At 39.4% G+C, this 22587-nt stretch overlaps 1 protein-coding gene across 2 annotated transcripts; it reads right to left on the bottom strand.

The window, feature by feature from the left end:
• Positions 1-461: 461 nt before the first annotated feature.
• On the bottom strand, positions 462-21271 carry LOC307206243 (RNA exonuclease 1 homolog). 2 transcript variants are annotated; one of them, XM_079959223.1, is made up of 16 exons: positions 20943-21271; positions 18553-19904; positions 18063-18158; positions 17201-17408; positions 15926-16068; positions 14736-14873; positions 12538-12652; positions 12322-12381; positions 11713-11862; positions 11112-11225; positions 9753-9826; positions 7309-7419; positions 6360-6475; positions 5341-5479; positions 3988-4108; positions 462-966 (listed from the first exon to the last, which is right to left on the bottom strand). In XM_079959223.1, the coding sequence occupies exons 1-16, from the start codon at positions 21109-21111 to the stop codon at positions 875-877; spliced, it is 3198 nt and encodes a 1065-aa protein (XP_079815349.1). In that variant the 5' UTR covers positions 21112-21271; the 3' UTR covers positions 462-874. The 2 variants fall into 2 exon arrangements, with proteins under 2 accessions (XP_079815349.1, XP_079815350.1); XM_079959224.1 differs by having other exon boundaries at positions 18063-18155.
• Positions 21272-22587: the final 1316 nt, after the last annotated feature.

Below are 22587 nucleotides of genomic sequence, written 5' to 3'. Positions count from 1 at the left end.
AAAAGAATCATAGGTTATTTCAGGATTGGCCTTTAACAGACCTTCTAGCCATCAAATATATGAGGTGAACAGGAATGTTTTTAGATTCTTCCTAAAAGTTAGTGAGAGACTTGCTCCAGTCCAGCTTGGATGATCCAGTGTTGCTCTCCTAGGCTCATTGGGCTAACTAGCTAAATATTTTAAGTAGTGCTGTATGCTCATCTCAAGCTGATATATACAACTGAGAACTGGAACATGGAGTTGACAGAAATTTCAGTAATGGACAGCCTTTGACTCTTTATTTAAAAATAAAAATTACATTTTCACTGCTGCCTTTAATCTCTAATTGCAATTTAACTTACTTTGTTCCATAAGATTAACAAATAGATCAAAGCCATAAAGCAGTGACAGTGACAAATTGCTTACCTATGGCCAGCTATGCAACTGCTAGAGAGATCTGCTAACCAAATGAATGGACTGCATAATGTTTAATATTTGTTTTATTTATATCAGCTTTTTTGAGTTTTTATTTCAGCAGACAATGACAGCCAGAAAACAACTTTTTTGCTTAGGACACACAGAAGTTTCATAAAGGGAAAATAAGTACAGGATTCTTCATAAAAAGAAAATAAGTACAGTGTTCTTTCCAAACTGCCAAAATGGGGAAATGTTCGCTGTTTACATTAACAATTCTGACTAGCACAAAGCTCCCATAATCAACTCTAATATTATATTGAACAAAAATATAATCCTGAATAACATTAACCCAAACTTCCAGCAAAACTAAAAACTAACTAGTGCATATACTTATCACAGTACTTTGAATTAGGACAATAACAGGGGCAGAAAACTCTTTCACTAGGCAATGATGAAGAAAGGCTGTTGTTGCAAAGCATTAATATCTTCTGCCTTTAGTATCCTCTTTTACTTTCCAAAGCATAAGTTCCATACAAGCAGTTGCATCTTCACTACAGTCATGACCACCAACTAGAAAAAAATAACATTCATGAATATGCATAGTATTTAAAAGATTAGAAAGTTGGCACTGAATATTTAACATTAATGGTTGTAGTAATAAACTCAAGTACCGTATTTTTCGCTCTATAAGACATACCAGACCATAAGACGCACCTAATTTTTGGAGGAGGAAAACAAGAAAAAAAATATTCTGAATCTCAGAAGCCAGAACAAGAGGGATCGCTGCGCAGCCTGTTCTGGCTTCTGGGATAGCTGCGCAGCCTGCATTCGCTCCATAAGACGCACACACATTTCCCCTTACTTTTTAGGAGGGGAAAAGTGAGTCTTATAGAGCAAAAAATACGGTATTTGCATTTGTTTCCAAAATTACCCATTAAAAGAGCAAGTTTGAAAATTATCTTGAAGATAATGGATCGCTAAGGCAGTCTGTACACTATCTCCTCAAAGCACATTCTTTCCCTCATAAGAATTCTGGGCACTATAGTTTGCTCCTTGGAGCTGTAATTCTGGGAGGGGTAAAGTACAGTGCCCATAATTCTTTGAGGGAAAGAATGTGCAGCCAGACGGGTGGGGTATAAATAATAAAATTATTGCTATTTCAAATGTGTACACAGCCTAACTGTACTGAGGGTGGATAATAGTATAGAAAAAATGTCACAGTGTTACAGAAGAAACTTGAATAGGTTTCAAGGTTTCAGATTTCAGTCACACTACAATATGATCTAGATCTGTCACAGAATAGGACCTATGCTCAACTAGATCAAAAGCTGCCAACTGGCAGCTGATACTGCTGGCACTTGAAGCACTTGAAGCAATCAGACACCTTTCACTCCAAAGTATTAGTTTTGTAAGGAAAAGTTTACAGATGCAAGAAACAGGTAGTACACATTTTAATGCTACATCACTTTTGGATTTTTTAAAATAAGCATTTGTATGCAAGGCTATGCCCGAACATACGTGTCTGTCAGAGCTGCCTCCAGGTCCCAGCTCACAGAGGACCAACGCTAGGCTGTAGTTATGTACAAAAGTCTTTATTGAGATTCAGTCTCCATTTCAAAGCCGCAGCGTGCAGCTCTACGTCCCGACCTTAGACCGGCGAAGTCCTGTCTGAGTCTCCTCCCTCTCCACACCAGTTTAAGACCCCCGCCTTGCTCCACCTCTTCCTAAATTCCTTTCTCCTCTGGGCCCTCCTGCCCGCTAGGGTCTCATCCTTCCTGGACTCCTCTGACGCTGACCCTGACGATTCTTGCCCCTCCTTCCGGCGGGCTTTAGGACCTGGTTCCCTATCCGGGCTACCTTCTGTGCCGCTCGCCTGTACCTTTGAACTTGGCGCGCGCGCCCAGCCTGCAACTTTCCTCTTAACCGTTAACTCGCTCTCCGATGGAGGCGTGGTCCACCCTGACTCATCTTCTCTCGCTGGTGGTGCATGTGTGGGCTCTGACACCTGGGACTCCTCCCCCCCACTACGCTCTGGTGGGGAAGCTGGTCCTGATTTGCAACTGCTGCTCTGGGAGTCCCCGCTGGCCCCTTGCTTCTGGGGTGTCCCCCTTGTGTCGCCCCTTGCCCTGCCCATCGGCGCCCCCTTCTGTGAATCTTCCGATTCGCTGGAGAGGCTCATGGAATCTATCGGGCTGCTGTCATATTCTCCTACGCTCCCCTCGGATTGCTCCCCCTCGCTTTCCATCTCCTCTCCTCCCTGCGCTCCCGCTGAGTCCCTGACAGTGTCCCATAACAGCAGATCATTCACTATTTAGAACTTCATGTGTGATTGGAGCTCGTCAGTTCATAAGAATTTGTTTGTGCAGCAAAATACACTTCAGGGCCTAATACTGAAAAATAGCATAGCCCATAAAACAAGCGCTAGATAGGCTTTGAATATCTTCTCTAGGGCTCCAAAAGGGGCAACTCAGAAGGTACAGATAGGCTTTGGCCCTCCCAATGTTGTGGGACTCACTCCCATCATTCGTCATGCTGATTGAGCTAAAGAGAGTTGTAGTACAACAGCATGTGGAGGGCCACAAGTTCCCCACTCCAGCTCTGAATCCTGAAGAAAGGCTTTTGAACTCCTGATGACTCCAGCATTACATCGTAATGGAGCAACTGTAAAGTACATGTGTGATTATATGCATTAGTTTTCTGTAACTGTAACCCCATGAGACTTAAAAAGACAACATGCATTATGTATAGGTGAATAACTCAATTCAAGAACATGTATCAGTCATACAAAATACATCCAGTGTTTGGAGACCATCTATTTAGAACAGGTGAAGATGCTTTAATAGCATGACAGCGCTGCAGGTGAGCACAGATTTATACAAGCTAGACATGAAACCACTAATACTATTGCAATTTTAGCAGTGTAGCTCTTGAAAATGATGAGAGGATTGAAAGCTGTCTTCTGAGTGATATTTGTTCTAATAGTACATATTCTCTGTGCATTCTTCCACTTACTAGCTCAACTTACGTGTAATCCCATACATCTGTAGTCTTAATTTACATTTAAGATCTTAAAATCACCGAGGAAACCAGCTAACTTAGCCTCTGCTACGGCATGCCTCTGGCCAAGTTTTAAATGTGTAGTATCTGCGTGATTAGTTTTAATTATACCTGGGGAAGGCACATGCTGCTAGTTTCTTGAATTAAGGAAAAGAGGACAGCTTGTGAATCTCTTCTAATACACAGCCCGTACTATTTAATTCTTGTGAACTTACAGCTGATTCTTAGATACACATGCTCATAACTTAAAATAAGCAATTGAGATATGATTAACATGTGTGAATAGGCACCAGAGACCTGACATCACAGGGAGAATTTCATGTCATTCAATATCACCTCAGAGACAGTTATTTTCAATGCAGTCAGTTCACACACTCAGCTTCCAGTGATCAAACAAGGCACATGACCAATCCAATCCTTATTTTGGGAAACCTGGATCAAACTGGAAAGTCTGAGTGACAACATAGGTATTGCTTGCTTCTTGGTTCTTCTCCATTAACTGTAAAATACATTGTCATTTTTGTCAGGTCTTACCATTATCTTGAATAATTCTTTGGAGATAATCAGCCATTAGATTTCTAAGTGCTCTTTTATGAGGCAGGCCTAAACGATGAGGAAAAACTACAGATGTATCCACAATCTTATTATGAAACAGCTGGAAAAGAAACAAAGCTGGATGATTCAGTGACACTTCAAACTGGATTGGGTCTTGCCTCCTAAAATATTCTTGTGGTTAAAAAACACACTATCGCTTCAGTTAAAGCTTTAAGACCCTGATGTTGGGAAAGATTGAGGGCACAAGGAGAAGGGGATGACAGAGGACGAGATGGTTGGATAGTGTTCTCGAAGCTACCAGCGTGAGTTTGACCAAACTGCGGGAGGCAGTGGAAAGACAGGAGTGCCTGGCGTGCTCTGGTCCATGGGGTCACAAAGAGTTGGATACGACTAAATGACTAAACAACAACAACAAAAACCGTATCACATTAACTTTTTCACATAGGGGCCTCTGAGCCACAGCAATGCCATTGGGAAGTGGTGAAAAGGCTGCATGCAGCTACCTTGTGGCACTATTCCCATGTCTCTCCAGTAGCATAGCATCCAATGGCTGGGAAGCCCTGGCCATTCTGAGGGTGAGAGGGCAAGGTACTCTCACAAGGGTTTGGATTTTGGCCCAACATGGCATTTTAACTAGATTTGGGGGAAGGTTATAAAAGGCCTCATACTACACATCCTAGACTCTTTCCTGGCTAGCAAGCTACACAACCCATCCACCCATTCTCTGTAACATGTTTACCATAGCAGTTCTTTCTCAGAGCATAGTTAAACTTTGGAATTTGCTGCAACAATATACTGTGATGATGACTAGCTTTGCTTATTTTAAAAAAATTAGTCAAATTCATCAAGTATGCAGGCACCCATCAATGGCTATTATTCATGATGACTATATGCCTGCATGTCACCTCTAAGACTAGAGGCAGTGTGCTTATGAATATCGGTTGCTGGGGAACAACAATTGGTCCATTTCAGGATATACACCTAGTGCCAAAACCTGCTGAAATCTGTAATCAAAAAAGTTATGGCTTCTTTAAATTCCAATACTCCTATCCTGTTTTATTACAATTCATGTTAGATCTATCCCTCACCCACCCCACACCAGTGAACCTGGACCCGCAAAAGAGAGAGTTATTGTCCCCCAGTTCTGTCTCTGGGCTTCCCAGAGGCAGTGGGTTAATCACTGTGGGAAACAGAATGCTGCGCTAGATGGTATAAATCCAGCAGGGCACTTCTGTGTGCAGTATTAGACAGTACACAGAAGTTAAACCTGAACAGGTTTTAAGCAAAACATTTCAAATCATTTTAAATAAATTATCATCCTGTATAATTTACCTTAAGAGCAAACAAATCACTCTCTAAACTATGTCCAATTAAAATTGTGTCTGCACTAAACAAGTTTAACAATATTGCCTGCACGTCCCGAATTGATGTTACAGTACTCTTCATGTCTTCTGCCGTCACTCCAGAAAACCTAACGCAAATCAGAGTGTCAAGGAAGTAAAATAATAGGGAGACAAGAATATTTTAGAAATACCAGATTCACTTATCCCACAACTGATACAACTGAAGACTTTTGATTTTCCTCTTGGAATGAAAGATTTGGGGAAGGAATCAGACCATGACAAAGTAATAACATTATCTGTCTATTATTTGTCTGAATCCTATTCTCTGCTGGTATTTTGCATATATTTTACCTACACTTAATTATTACTTATAAAATTCAATTAAAAAATAATAAGTAACTTAACTCCAGAGCCCTGATGCACTTCTTATAGAAATACTACAGCAAAAAGCAGTGACGCTATACAAGTACCCCATGGGTACATCACTGACAGCATTCACATGCAATGCTAATCAAAAATCCTGTCTTAATGAGCCAAGTTATGCACAAGGACAGCCTCCTTCTTCTCCCTTTTATGCACGCAGCTGATCAAAGTTGGGTTTCAGCACTTAAATAATAGCTTATCAGTTACACGTGAAGATTAGAATCATAATTTGTGGATTCAAAACAACTGAAGATATTAAGCCAAACACAGCTTCATAACCTAGCTTGATTTGAAGCCATTTGCCATTACACTTAGGAAGTTATGCTTTAAGGTATGCTTAATATCTTGGGTTGATTAGAAACAATTAATTATACCTGGGTTCACATGCTAAAGCACTAAAACCTGGCTTGTTCAGTTGCTCACACAAAGGGAGGAGTGAAGCAAATGCAAAGGAGCCCTATTGCACTCACATGTAGCTCATGCAGAGTCTGACCTATTCTCAGGATTTCTGGTTTTCTGTTGAGTGTAAACACAGTTACTTATCTTCAAACACTTGATGTTTTGGTGTTTGAATAAGACACATACCTATTATTAAAATCTATTATTTCATTATCAGGCTTAACAAACGTGTCATAGGTGACGTGAAGTGAAGGATCAACTACTGTCACTCTGGAGAGTTCCAATCCACGTGTTGTGTAACACTAGAAGAGAAATGTGTTAAATAGAATTTTCCATAATTAAGTTTAGTTCCTGATTATGTTCTGAATAAACTGAAATGAAAACTAATCTAATTTTGAAATGGTGGAGATAGGTGAACACATCTTTGCTACTTTGTAAACATATTTTTTACATTGAAAATCATGGCAGTGCATGGCGTAGGTATATACTAGAAACTTTAAAATATTAAAGTAACATTTTTCTCTCGGGCATTTCTAGAAATTCCTGTCAGCTATTATGATAAAATGTGTTTTCAATTCATCAGTTACCTCTTAGTAAGCTACTTGATTACCCAAAAGATTATACTGTTAATTTACAATGGAAGTTCTACGTCAAGTTTTATAAGTAATTTCTTACACTGAAGGAAAAATACATAGGTAGCTGCATGTAAAAATGTGTACTTGTTTTTGCTAAACAATCCTATATATCCTATACTCTTTCCTATACATCCTGTACTTTCTATACCTAGAGAAGGAATGAACAAAAACAAAAAGCCACTAATATCCAACCCCCAGAGAAGTATATTGCCAGGATTACATATTTTATTTAATTTCAAAATATTTAAAAAGTTTTTGACCCATGCTTCATCATGTAGCAACACCAGGGTTAGATACAATCAGAATAAAAACCATGAAAAATAGTTCCCAATCACAATTCAGGAGAGCAACAAAAGCAGGTGCATTTTATGAGGCAGTTTTTCCTTCTCAAGTCAGCCTGTCCTGTCCTGACAAATAACATCTGTCCTTAAGTCATACTGCTAAGAAAACACAATTGCACTTTAAATTGCATTTTTTAAAAGGATCCTAACTTAGCATACCATTTCACAATCTAACGCAAATACACCATGATTTCCATCAAGTGGAGGTGGTTTGATGAAAGTCTTCACAAAGCCATCTATATTTTCTTTTCTGCCATCATGAACATGGAGCTACAAAGCACCAAGGAATATTCAAATTAGTCTGAGAAGTGACATATTTTCAGTAACTTTTAATTAAGTTACCATAGCATTTCCAACTTCCCTTTTCTGGAAATTCACCTTAGAAATTTACTAAGTATCTTTTGGAAGTTTATAGACTATTTTGTCAGGCACTTGATTATTGGTTGATGTCAAAGAATATGAAGTTGAAATCGTCATAGTTCATTATCTGTCTTTTAAATTTTAAATGCTACTTCTTCATGCATTTCAAATGTTCATTTTCCCCACACAGTAACCAAGATGAGGGAAGCAAAAAAATTAAATAGAAGACCACAATCTAAACCTTAAGACAGAAAGCAAAACTATTGCAGCATCTGCCACTGGTCCATCAAGATACAGATTGTTTTAATAGCAGGACCAAGTCCCAGAAAGTGTAAAGTAAAGTGTCCCTTAGCATGTTCTACACTAATTTATTACTTATCTGCTTTTCTCTCTCAAATTTAAATTTAAGGAAATGAGGACCGGCTTGAACCCCAACACTTTTTTAGAACCAGTTCCATCTTGTTTTCTAGCATATTATGCTATCATGAGAACAGAATTCCCAAAAACAAATTAAAAATCTACCCCTATTCTCATCTACCTTTTAAGAACTTCAGAAATGCATACATTTTTGTCTTTCTGCCAAAGACTACACTTACACCAATATTCAGTTCAGGAAACTGCTTCTAGGGCCAAGAAAAAATTCAGAGCACACACTACACCCAGGCAGCCCAACTTTTCATACCAAGTGGGCCGCCAGAGTACTTTGATATGGAACATGCAAGTGGCATACTGCAGGGCGGGAAGCAAGGCCGACATTTGACACCCATCTCCTTCTCAAAGCTGGGAAAGCACTAATTGGGCTTAGGGAAGCAGGTAGGACAACTCTAGGACCCTGTCAAAGCCTCCTTCCCAAAGCCCAGAGCCTTGCTTACCCAGCTTTGGGAAGGCAGTGGGAGAGCTGCATCACAGGGTGTGTGTGTCAAATGTTACCAAGGGTCACCAAAAAAAAAAAAAAAAAAAAAGACATCTAGGGCTCCATGTGGCCCTTGAGCTGCACATTGGACCACCCTGCTCTACACAAAGGAGGAGGGTTGGAGCTTCTTGGAAGGAAACTTGGTCACCTATTTTGCTCTAGTTCTGATAGATAACAAGACTAACAGAACAGCTGTATCTGGAATTCAAGAGGAGATTTTAAAACTTTGTCTTTCATGCTTGACCCCTGCCAACCCCTCTCTGTGTAGACAGCCAATCAGTGGCTATAGGCAGGTTGCTGCAAGCAAAAGCTAAAACAAAATCCTGAGAAATATATATGCTGTGAAAAGTCCGAGTATACACAAAATGTATCAGGTGTTATAAACAATAATTAAACAACAAACCAACAACACCAGGACTGGCTTATGAATATAAAGAACAATTTTACTAGAATGAGTATAAAACCTCATAAACCTACAAGACAATGAACAAACTAAAGTGCAAAGTGCATAATCAAGCCTGGAGATACTCATAAACATAAAATGTGGCAGTGTCTCTCTTGTTGCTATACTGGTTATGTATGCGATAAGAATGTCTTAACACATAGTTCACTGAAGACAAAAGGTACTCACAGGCAGTTATTGAACCGTGTTGAGTGATTAGCATTATGGACTGATGAAGCTTGCTACGAAACCTGGATAATATCCAGAGAACAGGTCTCATCTACTTGGCTTCAACTGATCATTTGGCTTTGCGCTTCCAGCTAACGGCTTCTTAAAGAAAGCTTTCTGGCAACTGCTCCCACGTTTGTGGCTTTGTACTTCCAGTGAATGGCTACCGTGGTAACCTCGGGTTACTTACGCTTCAGGTTACATACACTTCAGGTTACAGACTCCGCTAACCCAGAAATAGTACCTCGGATTAAGAACTTTGCTTCAGGATGAGAACAGAAATTGTGCTCCGGCGGCGCGGCAGCAGCAGGAGGACCCATTAGCTAAATGGTGCTTCAGGTTAAGAACAGTTTCAGGTTAAGAACGGACCTTCGGAACGAATTAAGTACTTAACCCGAGGTACCACTGTATTTGTTCCAGCTGTGTTAAGACATTCTTATCGCATACATAACCAGTATAGCAACGAGAGAGACACTGCCACATTTTATGTTTATGAGTATCTCCAGGCTTGGTTATTCACTTTAGTTTGTTCATTGTCTTGTTGGTTTATGAGGTTTTATACTCATTCTAGTAAAATTGTTGTTTATATTCATAAGCCTGTTCTGGTGTTGTTGGTTTGTTGTGAAAAGTTTGAGAACAGCAACTGGAGAGTACTCTCACCTTTGCAACCTGGCATCCAGGAGATCCTACCACTCCTTCGCAACAACTGTAACGTGTTTCCAAACCACCCGGAACTGTTACAGGGTAAGTAATAGGAAGCAGATGAGTAATTTCAAATCAATTCTTATCCTAAAAATTAAAATTTTGATCAACTGTACTGTGAACTATCAGTTATCTTCTTACCCTGACTTGGTTCACAAATCACAATCAAATAATTAAAATAAACAATGGTTTAATGTGAACAAACAAGCTGATGCACACTGCTGAAATCGAAAAAAAAAATTCCCTTCACTGCTGTCAGGAAACATACCATACTTTGGTTTTGAATCATGGTTTGTTTGGAGAAAGAAACTACAACCCCAGGTTTTGACAACACAACAGTCTGTCTCCTGGCAGCAGTAATACTGAGGGATGCGTGAAGCGCCCATAATTTTAGCAGCATACACCAATACACTTTTCATTCACATTAAACCATAATTTATTTTAAATATGCAAACCAGAACACTATGGGAGCAGCTCTGCTTAAAAAAATATCAGTTTAACAAAACCAAGTTGAATTCCGAGGATCAAATATACATGCACTGAAGAAAGGGATACTGAATTGGATTTCTAACTATCCAAAGAAATTATAGTTTTATTACAAATGTGTGTCAGTTTCTCTCAAAATTGTAGCTATACTGAGAATATGAAACAACCACCTTATCACCCATCATATATTTTACTAAAAAGAGCAGGAAAATGGAGGTGAGGTACTGTTCAAAGTCAAGCATAAATAGCTGAATATAATTTATTAGTTTTAACTACACTACCTACATGGGCTCTTTTGGGGGTGGTGACAGTCCTGGCATGCTAAACCACCATTTAGGAAAGTTGGAACAAGCATTAGACCTGGATGTTCCTCCCTCAGATGCCAACTTTGGTTTAATTTAATCACCATCACAGAATCAGTTTTGTTAGATCTGAAATAGGGCACTGTGTTGTGATGTTGGTTTATTAAGCATAATATTAAAATCAATTCCAGTTTAAGATCCTGGCTACTAAAATACTAAGTCACAGTTCTCTGTATTGTTATATATTGAAACAAGCATGAAAAACCATGTGTGACAGAAAGTGGTGAGAAGAACACAGACTCAATGTTTGCTCCTTGCTTAAGAACATTACACCACAAATTAGTGCAAAGTCTGTATCTAATGGTAAGTGATTGGCGGCTTAATAAGGAAAAATGCAAGCAAAACTGTTTTTAATCCATTGTTAATCAAAATTTAACTTGGGGCCCTGCTTCAGTGGACATTACCTTAGTAGTCTCAAACTCACCGGCATGTCCAGTCTATGTCTGGAGAGACAGGAGTTTATTCTTACCTTTGTGCCTTAATACCCTGCCAGAATGGTAGCTGCATTCTTCTTTCCGAACATGCCTTCCTGATGAAGTTACAGTATATATTTCTCCGCATCGACAACAAATTCTTCTGGAAGCTGTAACCAGTAACACAATCCAGTAGTAAGCCAGAATTGAGACCTGCAAGATGTTCATCTGCACTTACCCCCAGAAACCATTTTAATCATCAGAGACAACTGCAAGAAATCTAATAGATTTGGTTCTCATTCACATTATCAGGCAGCAGAATTGCTAATACTTGTGTAATTACAGATCAAAATAGTAAAACTTTGGTAGGAGTAATTCAGATATATTCCAATTATGCATGGAACAGATGGATAATCATCCAAACAATATTAATTAAGTTATTAAATTGATAGTTCAGGAGCAGAAAAAAATATAGTTATTCTTCAAGCTTTACTAACCAGGATGACTTGATTCACAGTACTGGCAATGAGTGACACTTACAAGCATTTTATTGTAGCACATTGTGGATGAAATCTAATGTTGGAAGGCATTTTTTGAACAATATAGGAAGATTTTTCTGATGGGTTTTGATTTTTCATGCCATTCTCACTTACTCACAGTCAGATAAAGCTGTTTTTATGGCGCCACTGCATAGTACAGCACTGCCAGGTTTCTCAGGATTTGGTTCAGGGAAGCCATTTTCCTTCAACTGTTCATCAGTCAAAGCATATTCTTTTAGAAGTTTATAGAGAGTAATTCCTGTAAAATCTTAATCACCCCAACAAAACAGTTAAAAAACTCTGAAGAGCTGTCATTCAGACATTATAACTGTCAGAATTATTTTCAGATTTAACTTATAGGTAGTCAGTAGCAGCTACTTTTTCTTTGGTTAAGTTTATATATACTGTGAAACTTTACAAATTCATCCTAAATATATGCCTTTTGTCATAGCATTTATTAAATTTATATACAACCTTTCATTCAAAGATCTCAGCACTGTTCACAGCATAAAAATACAAAAAAGAAAAATATATAATAAAAACAAGAATAAAAATATTTTGAAAGCACTGAATTTTTTTCATTACTTTTCATTTTCATTATAAGCAAGTAATCAAAGAGTATTAGAACTAGAAAAAAGTAGCTTTTTATATTATAAGTACTTCAGTTGTGAAAGAATTTTAATACTTTCTGCAAATTATTCAAAAGACAGTAATAGTTTTATTTTACCATTTTTTTCTTCTTTTCTAAAGCCAGTTGAAGTAGTGTGTTTATTGTCTGAGGGCTGGCCTATACAAAATAAAAGCACAGATGTCTCACATTGTTAATGTGAACTTATTTCTACAAACAAACATTGTATGTACGTAATTTTAATGTACTTAGAAGAGAAATAAAATTGGTCCATTGTAACTACCAGTTTTCCCTTCCCATATCATTGGAACTTACCATTTGCTGACACACTGCTATGATCCCTCAATTTTTTAAGCTTGTTCACAGCTATGCTCAAGTATATATTTTTACTACCACAACGGTCATATATTGCTTTTTCTTCTTTCAATGCCTACATTAAAAAGAAAAGTGTGTATGATACATACTGTAAATTGCACATCTACCCTGCACTCCGTCCCCTGCGATAGAACAGAGTATGTAACGGGGAAGAGCATCCAAACAAATAATAATAATAATAATAATAATAATAATAATAATAATATGCTGCCCTTCTGACTGGGTTGCCTCAGCCACTCTGAGCTGCTCCCAACAGAGTATTAAAAACACGATAAAACATCAAACATTAACAACTTCCCTAAACAGGGCTGCCTTCGGATGTCCTTTTTAGTGGTTCTGTTTTTATACGTAAGCGACTTTAAGTCCTATTAGGGGAAAAGGCAGGATATAAATAAATATATAATAATATATTATTTATATCCTGCCTTTCCCCCGATATATATAGAGAAAGTGGCATTTAAAGTTCAGTGGTCACAACTCAAGAGATCCATTTCAGTTGCAACAATTTAATGTTTTCATTCCCTCCATCACAAACTGCTTTTAAAGGTGTTCTGGTTTTCATCAGTGGCTTTCTGTGTGGCACTGATGTGTGCTTGTATGCAGTTTGAGAAACAAGTTCAACACTCCACTAGTGATGTACGGTACTGTAAATAGTCCTATAGTTTTGCACCGCATTAAGTGTTTAATTGTGATGGTCTCACAACAGATTCAGAGATAAGTACAATCACCATATCCGCCTTCAATTTAAATTCAAAATTTATTTTAAATCAGATTCTTTATTGAAATCAATTATTTTCATTCAAGAAGATTGTGTTAGTTGATTTCCTGTTATCTCCAATTTAGGTTTCTTTTGTTAAATATGCAGTAACAATTTAATAATATATAATGAGCGTTCTATTCTTAGCCTTTTTATTACTAAGGAATGTTTATTTTTCAATTGATGAGTGACAGATACATTTAGTGAAAAGTTTTTGGGAAATGATTTATAATGAGTTAAAGAAAATGTTAAAATATACATTTGTTAAAAAACCGGAAACATTCCTATTGGGAATATTAGGTACGGAAATTAGAAAGAAGGATGAGAAGTTATTTTTGTATGCAGTAACAGCAGCTAGAATTTTGTTGGCCCAGAAGTGGAAACAGGAAGAAATGCCTATGAGAGAAGAATGGAGGATGAAATTGATGGAATACGCAGAAATGGACAAATTAACAGGCAGGATTAGAAACCGACGAGACCAAAGATTCACCGAGGACTGGAATAAATTTACAAAGTATATCAAAAATGTATGTGATGAACAGGTAACGTTTGCTGGTTTCCAAGAAGCTCTGTGAAAATAACTGATAGAAATATTGTTTAAAAAATATAAGATTAAGAATGTTAAAGTGCAATATAAAATTAGGAAATGTGAGCAAAAGTGATAATACGGAGAATTGTCAGACATGCTGAGGGAAGTCTAAAAGATGTATTTGAAGAGAAGTGGATGTTAAATTTTGGTGGAATGTTTATTGAAAATTTAATAAAAATTATTACAAAAATAAAATAAAAAATAAAATAAAATTGGAGAGGGGGAAAAATACACAAATATAAGCCACTCCATTCCTCATTGCTCTTGGCTGCATACTGGGAGTAGCAAGGAATGGAGCTGCGTTGCTGGCGGCCTTTCCCCTTCCTCCCTGGCCTTGGGGGAGAGGATGGAGGAATATGCGCTGGGCGGGCGCTGTTTGACCCACGCTCCTGGCTGCATATCGTCAAGTCGCAAATATAAGCCGCACTTTTGTAATTTTTCACGGTTTGAATTTGGGAAAAAAGTGAGGCTTATATTCAGGCCAATATGGTACCAGTTAACACTGCAAACGTTTGTATGTTCACCTAGAAACAAGTCCCATTATGGTCAAAGGAACTTTCACCCCAGTAAATAGGTTTAGGATTGCAGCCTAAAACTGCAGTACATTGCAGGCTTCATTAGGAGCAAAAGTCCAATCAAAATAAATGGCATTTACTCTTGAGTATACACACACACAGGATCACACTGCATGTTATGTTTGCAACAAAGCACTCAGCACTTATTTCACATATCCACAATTCATATAACTGTCATAAAAAATAAATTACATTGTTTTTTAAAACTACTGCAGACCTTGTCAAAAGCTTCATTGACTGTTGCACAAACTTTCAAGAATTCTTCCAAAAAAAAATTGACATATCGTTGCCTTGTGTCATGTGGTACTTTGGATCCCAGCTCGGCAATCACAGGAGGCCTTCTCCGACTTGATGCCTGAAATGTTAACTTATATTTAACTTGCTACGTGCATGAATTGAAATAACATTCCTAAACTTATTGAAAAGTATTGTTTTGGGTAAAAGAAAAGGATTCTAAATCACTGAAAAGACTTCTGAACAAATACCTTATTATATAGCTACAAACTCTTCTCCCTCAAATCCTATCCCCAAAATTGCAAGAGTATGGCAAAGTCAGAATATTTTTCAACAGCAAACTATCTCTCTAAATATACTGTATTGTGGTGGTTTGTGCACACTTTAAATCCCATTGGCTGCATTCCCTCTTTGCCAGCCCATCATGGTCAGCAGGGCCAAAAATGAGTCCTGGCCTACTCTCACACACATGCAAACATGGACATGGACATACACCCACCCACACACCCATTGACCTGGCTCAAATGTGAATGAAATCAAAATAAGCACTGTTTACTATTGGGTCACAGCACACAGGAATGGAGGATTATCCCTACACAGATAAACAACCTACATACCAAAAATGTTCATACTAGAATTAGGCTTGAACACAGTCTTCAGTTTATGTCAAAGTCTAAAGAACACATTGCAGTGAAGAGAAGGGGCTGTAGACTGGATAGGAAGGCTCTATTGGTCACCTTCAACCTACAAACCACCTCGGCTTTACTGCATTGATTTTTAAATTAAAAAAATACTATTACGACATCTCCATTTCAAATTAGATTTGTATGGCACTAGTGTGGTATAGTGGTTAAGAGTGGTGGACTCGTAATCTGGGGAACCGGGTTCGCGTCTCCGCTCCTCCACATGCAGCTGCTGGGTGACCTTGGGTCAGTCACACTTCTTTGAAGTCTCTCAGCCCCACTCACCTCACAGAATGTTTGTTGTGGGGGAGGAAGGGAAAGGAGAATGTGAGCCGCTTTGAGACTCCTTAAAAAGGGAGTGAAAGGCGAGATATCAAATCCAAACTCCCCCCCACCCCCCGCATATGTCCCCCAATAACTTCTTAATAAATTTGACTATAAACCCAGAAGCCTTTTACTCTATTTTAACACAAAAGAAAATATGAAATACCTTAACTGGCATGGGAGTATTTCTTTTTACAGGATAATTGGGAAGTCTACATGGCACTGATGTTAATGCATTTCCAGGAAGTAGTACATTCACTTGGCCAGTGCTTGTTCCAACAGGCTGAACTTCAAACACATTTAAACAAACTGAAATAGACAAATATTGTGTAGTTTGAAGCTTCATTTGTAAATGCACTTCACATAGCCAAACTATCTTCTTAAACTTCATCTGGAAGCTGAATGATTACAGTAAATGCCGGAGTGACCATTAAGGCAGTCACATGGGATGAACAGCTTTTGTGTGGTGACCATTCCTTGCCACAGGTATGACAGACAATACAACTTGTCATGTGTACCGGCATTTATTTTACATATAACAGTGATTACTGGTACATAAAGCAAAAATCCCAAAACCATCCCTTAAAAAAGGTAAAGGGACCCCTGACCATTAGGTCCAGTCATGGCCGACTCTGGGGTTGCGGTGTTCATCTCGCTTTATTGGCCGAGGGAGCTGGCGTACAGCTTCCCGGTCATGTGGCCAGCATGACTAAACCGCTTCTGGTAAACCAGAGCAGTGCACGGAAACGCCGTTTACTGTCCTGCCGGAGCAGTACCTATTTATCTACTTGCATTTTGATGTGCTTTCGAACTGCTAGGTTGGCAGGAGCAGGGACCGAGCAACGGAAGCTCATCCCTCACACATCACTAATTCTATCAGAGACACTAGGGGAAAAAGCAATCTAGTTCTGCTTTGGAGAAAACAAGTATTGTAAGATGCAATGGCTGTGATACAAGCTGTGTACAATGTAGCCTTTGAAATGCACTGGGGTCATTTTTCCACAGGGTGCTTTTGTACAGTGGTTACCAATTGTGCACACCTTCTTGCAATCACTTCATTTAAAGTCACAGATACCATCTGTATTGTCTATACACACAGGTGGGCATGTTTTCAAATAGCGTGGAACAGTGTTCTATTCCCTTTTCCCTTCATGGCTAGGGCTGATGTGAATTGTTGAAAACATCTGGAAGACACATTTGTCTCTCACAAATTCTAAGCTATCAATGCATGGACACTGGCTGTTTTGATGAAACCTGATCTGAATCAGAAACCTAGGAACAATCAACTACTCATTCTCTACACACCCTGCTGTTGGTTTCTTGGTCTGGGGGACTGGGAAGCAAATTAAAGCTAAATTTTATGAGATCTTGTTTTAACTCACACAAACCCTCGTATGAAACTCAACAAATATCAAAAGTGTAATATACTACTTAGTCATACCTATGGGGCCCATGCTTTGAATCTGAGTAGCTGGTATTACAGATGTAGTTCTCTTTGGGCCGCAAGTTGCAGCAACAAAAGCTTGACCACTTTTAACAGCAGTTGTTATTTGTGTTGCTTGTTGCTGTGCTTGCAGTATTCTGGAATGACAGGTCCGCTGTGGAAGAGGTGCTTTTAAAGGCACAATTATTTCTTTAGTGGTATTAACCTGGTGAGTATTGAAGAATGAACAATTTCTAAATTCAGTAAGTGCAATACTGTATTTACTACCCTAAAGTTACACCCCAAGAATGTAAAGCAGTATTCCCATCTCTTCATAAAGATAAATGGTCAAACAGTTTTGTCACTATTTCAGTGACTATCAATACCATTCTGTTAAAAGTAGAGCACCTTGCATCAGAAAACGGTTTGTCCATTAGCAATTTGGACCTGTTCACCAATGTATCATTTGATATTTTGTCACTTGGCATCTTAGTGTTTGGTGGCTCTTAACTTTAAGGTGATATGCAAATTGTATCTACAATCTATTGATGAAACAAACACAAATTAAGTCAACATTTGGAATCGTAGTAAAGAGAGGAAAATGCAGAGATGAAAATGCAACTTAGAACCTGCCTGACAGGTTTAACATGCTTTAACAGACAAAGTGTTAGTACCTCATTTAAGATATTAAGAACTGTTTCCCACACGAGGGGCTGTTGATACTCCTACTCACAGTAGACCCATTGAAATTAATTAACATGACTAAGTTAGGTCCGTTAACTTCAATAGGTTAACACCACTTATTTGCCATTAACATAATCCATGTTTACATAATGAAATACTAGCAAATGTTTCCCCAAACTGCTAGATTGAAACTCACATCAAATTTTGCAGTGTGTGCAATTCTTCTCTTCTGTCCAGGAAGCATACTTGTCTTCAAATCTGAGTCTACGTCTGTTTGCACTGCAAGGGCCTGCTTTTTTTTAAAGAAAGGAAAATAGCCATACACAAACTGCAAAAACTAGCAAGATTGTTGTTTATAAATTATAAAATTACAACAAATTACGGTTTGTTTTCATGATACTGCAGTTCTGTAATGAACTCTGGCTTCCTGAAACTTAAAAGACTTTCAGAGGATGGAAATCCAAAGGCAATCTTTAATATTACAAAAAACCTTCGTTTAACAAAAAAGTACTACTTTTCCCCCTAGCTATTAGCTGGAATTTTATCATCTGTTAATTCCAGATCCTCACCAAGTGAATATGCATTGATACACCCCCAAAAAAGTGCTGGTCAGAAAAAAGATTAAATAGAAAACAATTTGTGTCTGCCTTTACAAGGAGGGAATAAACTGAGAAAAGCAAAATTACCTGCTTTACTAATCTTTCCTTTTGTGCTTCATGTTCAACATACTCATTGAAGATTCTCCGACATTCTTCCATAGTATCATCTGATTCAGAAAGTTCATTATCCTCTTCAACGTCATCTTCTTCAGAAGAATCTAATACTATTATCTCATTTTCTTTGGCATCCTTTTTCATAGTTTTATCAGTACAATTTTCGCCAGTTTTTTCAACAAATGTGTCCTCACTTAAAACTGGAACACAGCTTCGTTTAATAGGCAATGCATTGCTTTTTCCATGTAGCTGAATACTCCATTTCCCAAAAGGTACTGGATCTTTTTTAGAGCTTTCTTGTAGGGCGGTAACTTTATCTTTTGTACTACCTCTAGAATATAGGTTAGTCTGAGTTTTGTTTTTCAGCAAAGTTTTATGATTACTAACCTCCTCAGTCATACTGCATGCTTTAACAGAAATAACATTCAGTGACTCCTCCTTCAAGATTTCTTTGTTCGTTTCAAACTTCATCTGAGGAGATACATTATTGCCTTTAGTAGCAGGGTAATATTTTGTCCGAAGTTTGCTTCCTACACTCAAAGCACTCGCTTTGACATCTGCTAAATAATCACTTTCTGCTGCTGAAATTTTTATTTTACTTTTATTTCCATCACTTTGATTAACACTATGCAGGCCAACAGTGATGACTTCTGATCTTTCTCCCTCTATTTTTTTAAAAATATCTGATGTTCCAGAGTTCTGAACAGTTTCTAAATTAGCTCCAAAACTCATCTCATTTACTTCCCTATTCCACTTTTTATAGGTCTTGCTTATTCTTGGTTTCTTTGATACATTCATTGGTGGGGCATCTATTATAAGCATATCATCATCTGATTCCTGGAGTTTTATTGGTGAAGAACTTACTGATCTCTTCCTTGGGGATCTAAATCTATTTTCACCTGGAAAAGTTTTTATAGATGCTTGTAAATCTCTACAATGAGAGATTTTAAAATGTTTAGAGTGGCATGTGTCATTTTTATCTACTTCCTTCAAAGAAGACCCGAGATCTGCAGAATAATTGAGTAATGGGTCATATTCAAGATCAGTAGCTGGACAGCTATGGTCAAGACTATATTTACTGGACCTTTTAGATTCTTTTGAGATTGAAATGGCATTATTTTTTACTTCTACAGGACTATTACAGGCATCACCTTCATCAGAGAAAGATTTATTTCCTTTGTTGTGATTTGTTGCAAGAATCACATTATTTTTGAAATCTTGCACCCAGTCGTAACAAAATAGTTTCTTCTGCTCTTCAACTTCAGTCTTGAGTGATTGAATTGCTTTGTTGATCATTTCTAATTCTTGGATATTTTTATCAAGACCTGTTGATTAAAAGAAAGTTTTATAAATACCATAGCCTTAGGTTATACACTAATATTTCAATTATACGTAAACAGAGCATTAAAGAATACAATTACAGAACTTAGCCCGAACTCTTAGTTCTGTCATCAACTATTTTTGAAGGGCATTGGAATACTTTATTGCTTTAAAGTGACACACGATACAAAAACCCAGCACACCATGTGTGTTGTCTCTAAGAATTACTCAACAAAGACATTGTGAAGGAGCCAAAGTGAATGCATTTTAGGGGTGCCTAAAGAAACCATATCCCAAATCACCTGAAAAATAATGCCATGGCAACACAGGAACATAGAAATAAGAACTACTGAAGAAAGGTAAAAAGACTATTAACACACCAGGGCCAGATTTAGGTCTGATGCCCTGTAATTTTTATGTCCAGCTGTCCTTTATCAACAACAAATTGTCGCTGTTTTTTGTGTGTTGAATATATGCTATATGGTAATTTATGGACCTATAAGTATCTAAAGCCATTTGCACATGCAGAATGTAGGCATCCTATATACAGAAATGAGCAAACCTGTGATATTTTAGGGAGCGGCCAGCAGACGAGGCCCTTGACTTACATCATAGGAGCCTACACAACACAAAACACTGCTGCTGTATGTTAAGTTTTATTTGCTTTTTATCTTATATTTTGGAAATGTACATCCAGTTGTTGTTTTTTCCCTTAAAATTTTTTTTGGGGGGTGTCCTAGATAGCTTGTTTAGCTTACACTTAAATCCGGCACTGCACAACACAGATGTCGGTAATTAAAAAGGGCCTATTTTCAATCTCATTTCTCTGAACGAGGAGACACAAAGCAAGGAATATCGCTTTTTAAAAGCGCAGGCTGGGATGACAAGCCTTGATATTTTATCCGGCTCGTGGGGAAGAGGCTCCAGTTCGGGGAAACTTGTGTGGGGAAAAGGCGGGAACGCACGGTTCCCGGAGGCGTGAAGTAAAACGCGCATTTAAGGCCCGCCGTCCACACGCGCCAGCGGCTGCTCCCCTCCCTCACCCTGCGCGGAAGAGCCGCTCAGCGGCCGCGGCTGAGGGAGCGGGGGCTCCCCTTGAAGGCGGCGACGGCGCCGGAGGGCCTCGTGTCTGTACTGGCAGTGGGGCCGCCGGCACCCGCGGGCGTCGAAGGGGCAAGGGAGGCTCCTGAAGTAACCCGCCGAGGGGAGCATCCCGCCTTTTCCCGCCTCCCACCACGCCGCCGGAGAAAAGGCGCGCAACGCTCCCGGCGAAGCCTCGTTCACGCGCGAGACCGTTGGAGGGGGCGGGGCGAGGCCACGCGCCGCTGCTACTGAAGCCCCGCCCCTTTTCTTGCTTGCTTGCTGCAGCTCCTACGGCCCTCATTCCGCAAAGGCGCCTCCTTATATTTAAATGAAGAGAAAAACGCAAGCCCCACCCACTTTCGGGGCGTGGCTTTTGCAACGGTCCCCCGAGAGCGGTTAAGGCACGTTGCTTCTGATTAAGCCTGCCTGAAGTAGCGCCCCCCCCCCCGCGCATGCGCCCTACTGGGTTTATCCTGGCTGGGCGTTTCTGCCAAGCGTCTCGGTTCCTTGTTTTTGGTGCTGTGTTGTCTTATACAGCTTGGGCATTGTGGTTGGCTAGAGGCGCTGGGAGTTGTAGTTTGCTTTCGTTCTGGGTAATGTCAGGACAGGCCTCTTTGGTCAGGAAAAAATAAAGGACATAATATGAGACCCCCCTAAATACATAATGTGGGGTAATCTGCCTTGTATGGCTAACGTGCTTCTATCTAATTAATGCATGAAGGAGTTAACACCATAGAATAAGCTGTCCTGCCAGGGTTACCTGTGCTCTGACATACCAGGTGTAAAACATTGCTTCCCCCAAAAAATCCTGGTGAGTGTAGCATGTTTAGGGTGCTGAGAGTTGTGGGTTAAAGCCTCAGCGCCTAGGACTTGCCGATTGAAAGGTCGGCGGTTCGAATCCCTGCGGCGGGGTGCGCTCCCGCTGCTCGGTCCCAGCGCCTGCCAACCTAGCAGTTCGAAAGCACCTCCGGGTGCAAGTAGATAAATAGGGACCGCTTACCAGCGGGAAGGTAAACGGCGTTTCCGTGTGCGGCTCTGGCTCGCCAGAGCAGCGATGTCACGCTGGCCACGTGACCCGGAAGTGTCTCCGGACAGCGCTGGCCCCTGGCCTCTTAAGTGAGATGGGCGCACAACCCCAGAGTCTGTCAAGACTGGCCCGTACGGGCAGGGGTACCTTTACCTTTACCTTTATTTCCCTCACAGAGCCACAATTCCCAGAGTTTGCTGGGAAGAGAGATTGTTAAACCCCCCAGAATTCTTTGGGGAAACTATGTTTAAGGTGGTAGAATACTGTGTTTCATTATGCATATTAAAGTTTATTTGCTCAATGTGTGTGGTTGAAGTGGGTCTAAGGTTTTGCTGTTGATGAGTTGATTGCCCCCCCCCCCCATGTTTGCTTATGTCTGTGTTGAGCAGGTGAATTTATAGAGAATTACATGGGGGAGGACTTGTAATTGCACAGGTGTGTGCAACATGTGGTAAGAAACATGCAGTGGAATTTGGTTGCAGCATTACGTTGTGTGTTTTATGCCATCCATTTGGATAGGTATGCACTTGTGGCCTTATTGTTGCTGAGAGTAGTAACCTGAGCTGGCTTCCAAGGAA

Source organism: Podarcis cretensis (assembly GCF_951804945.1).
Source record: "Podarcis cretensis genome assembly, chromosome: 17".
NCBI lineage: Eukaryota > Metazoa > Chordata > Lepidosauria > Squamata > Lacertidae > Podarcis > Podarcis cretensis.
This window is presented reverse-complemented; position numbering and strand designations above follow the sequence as displayed.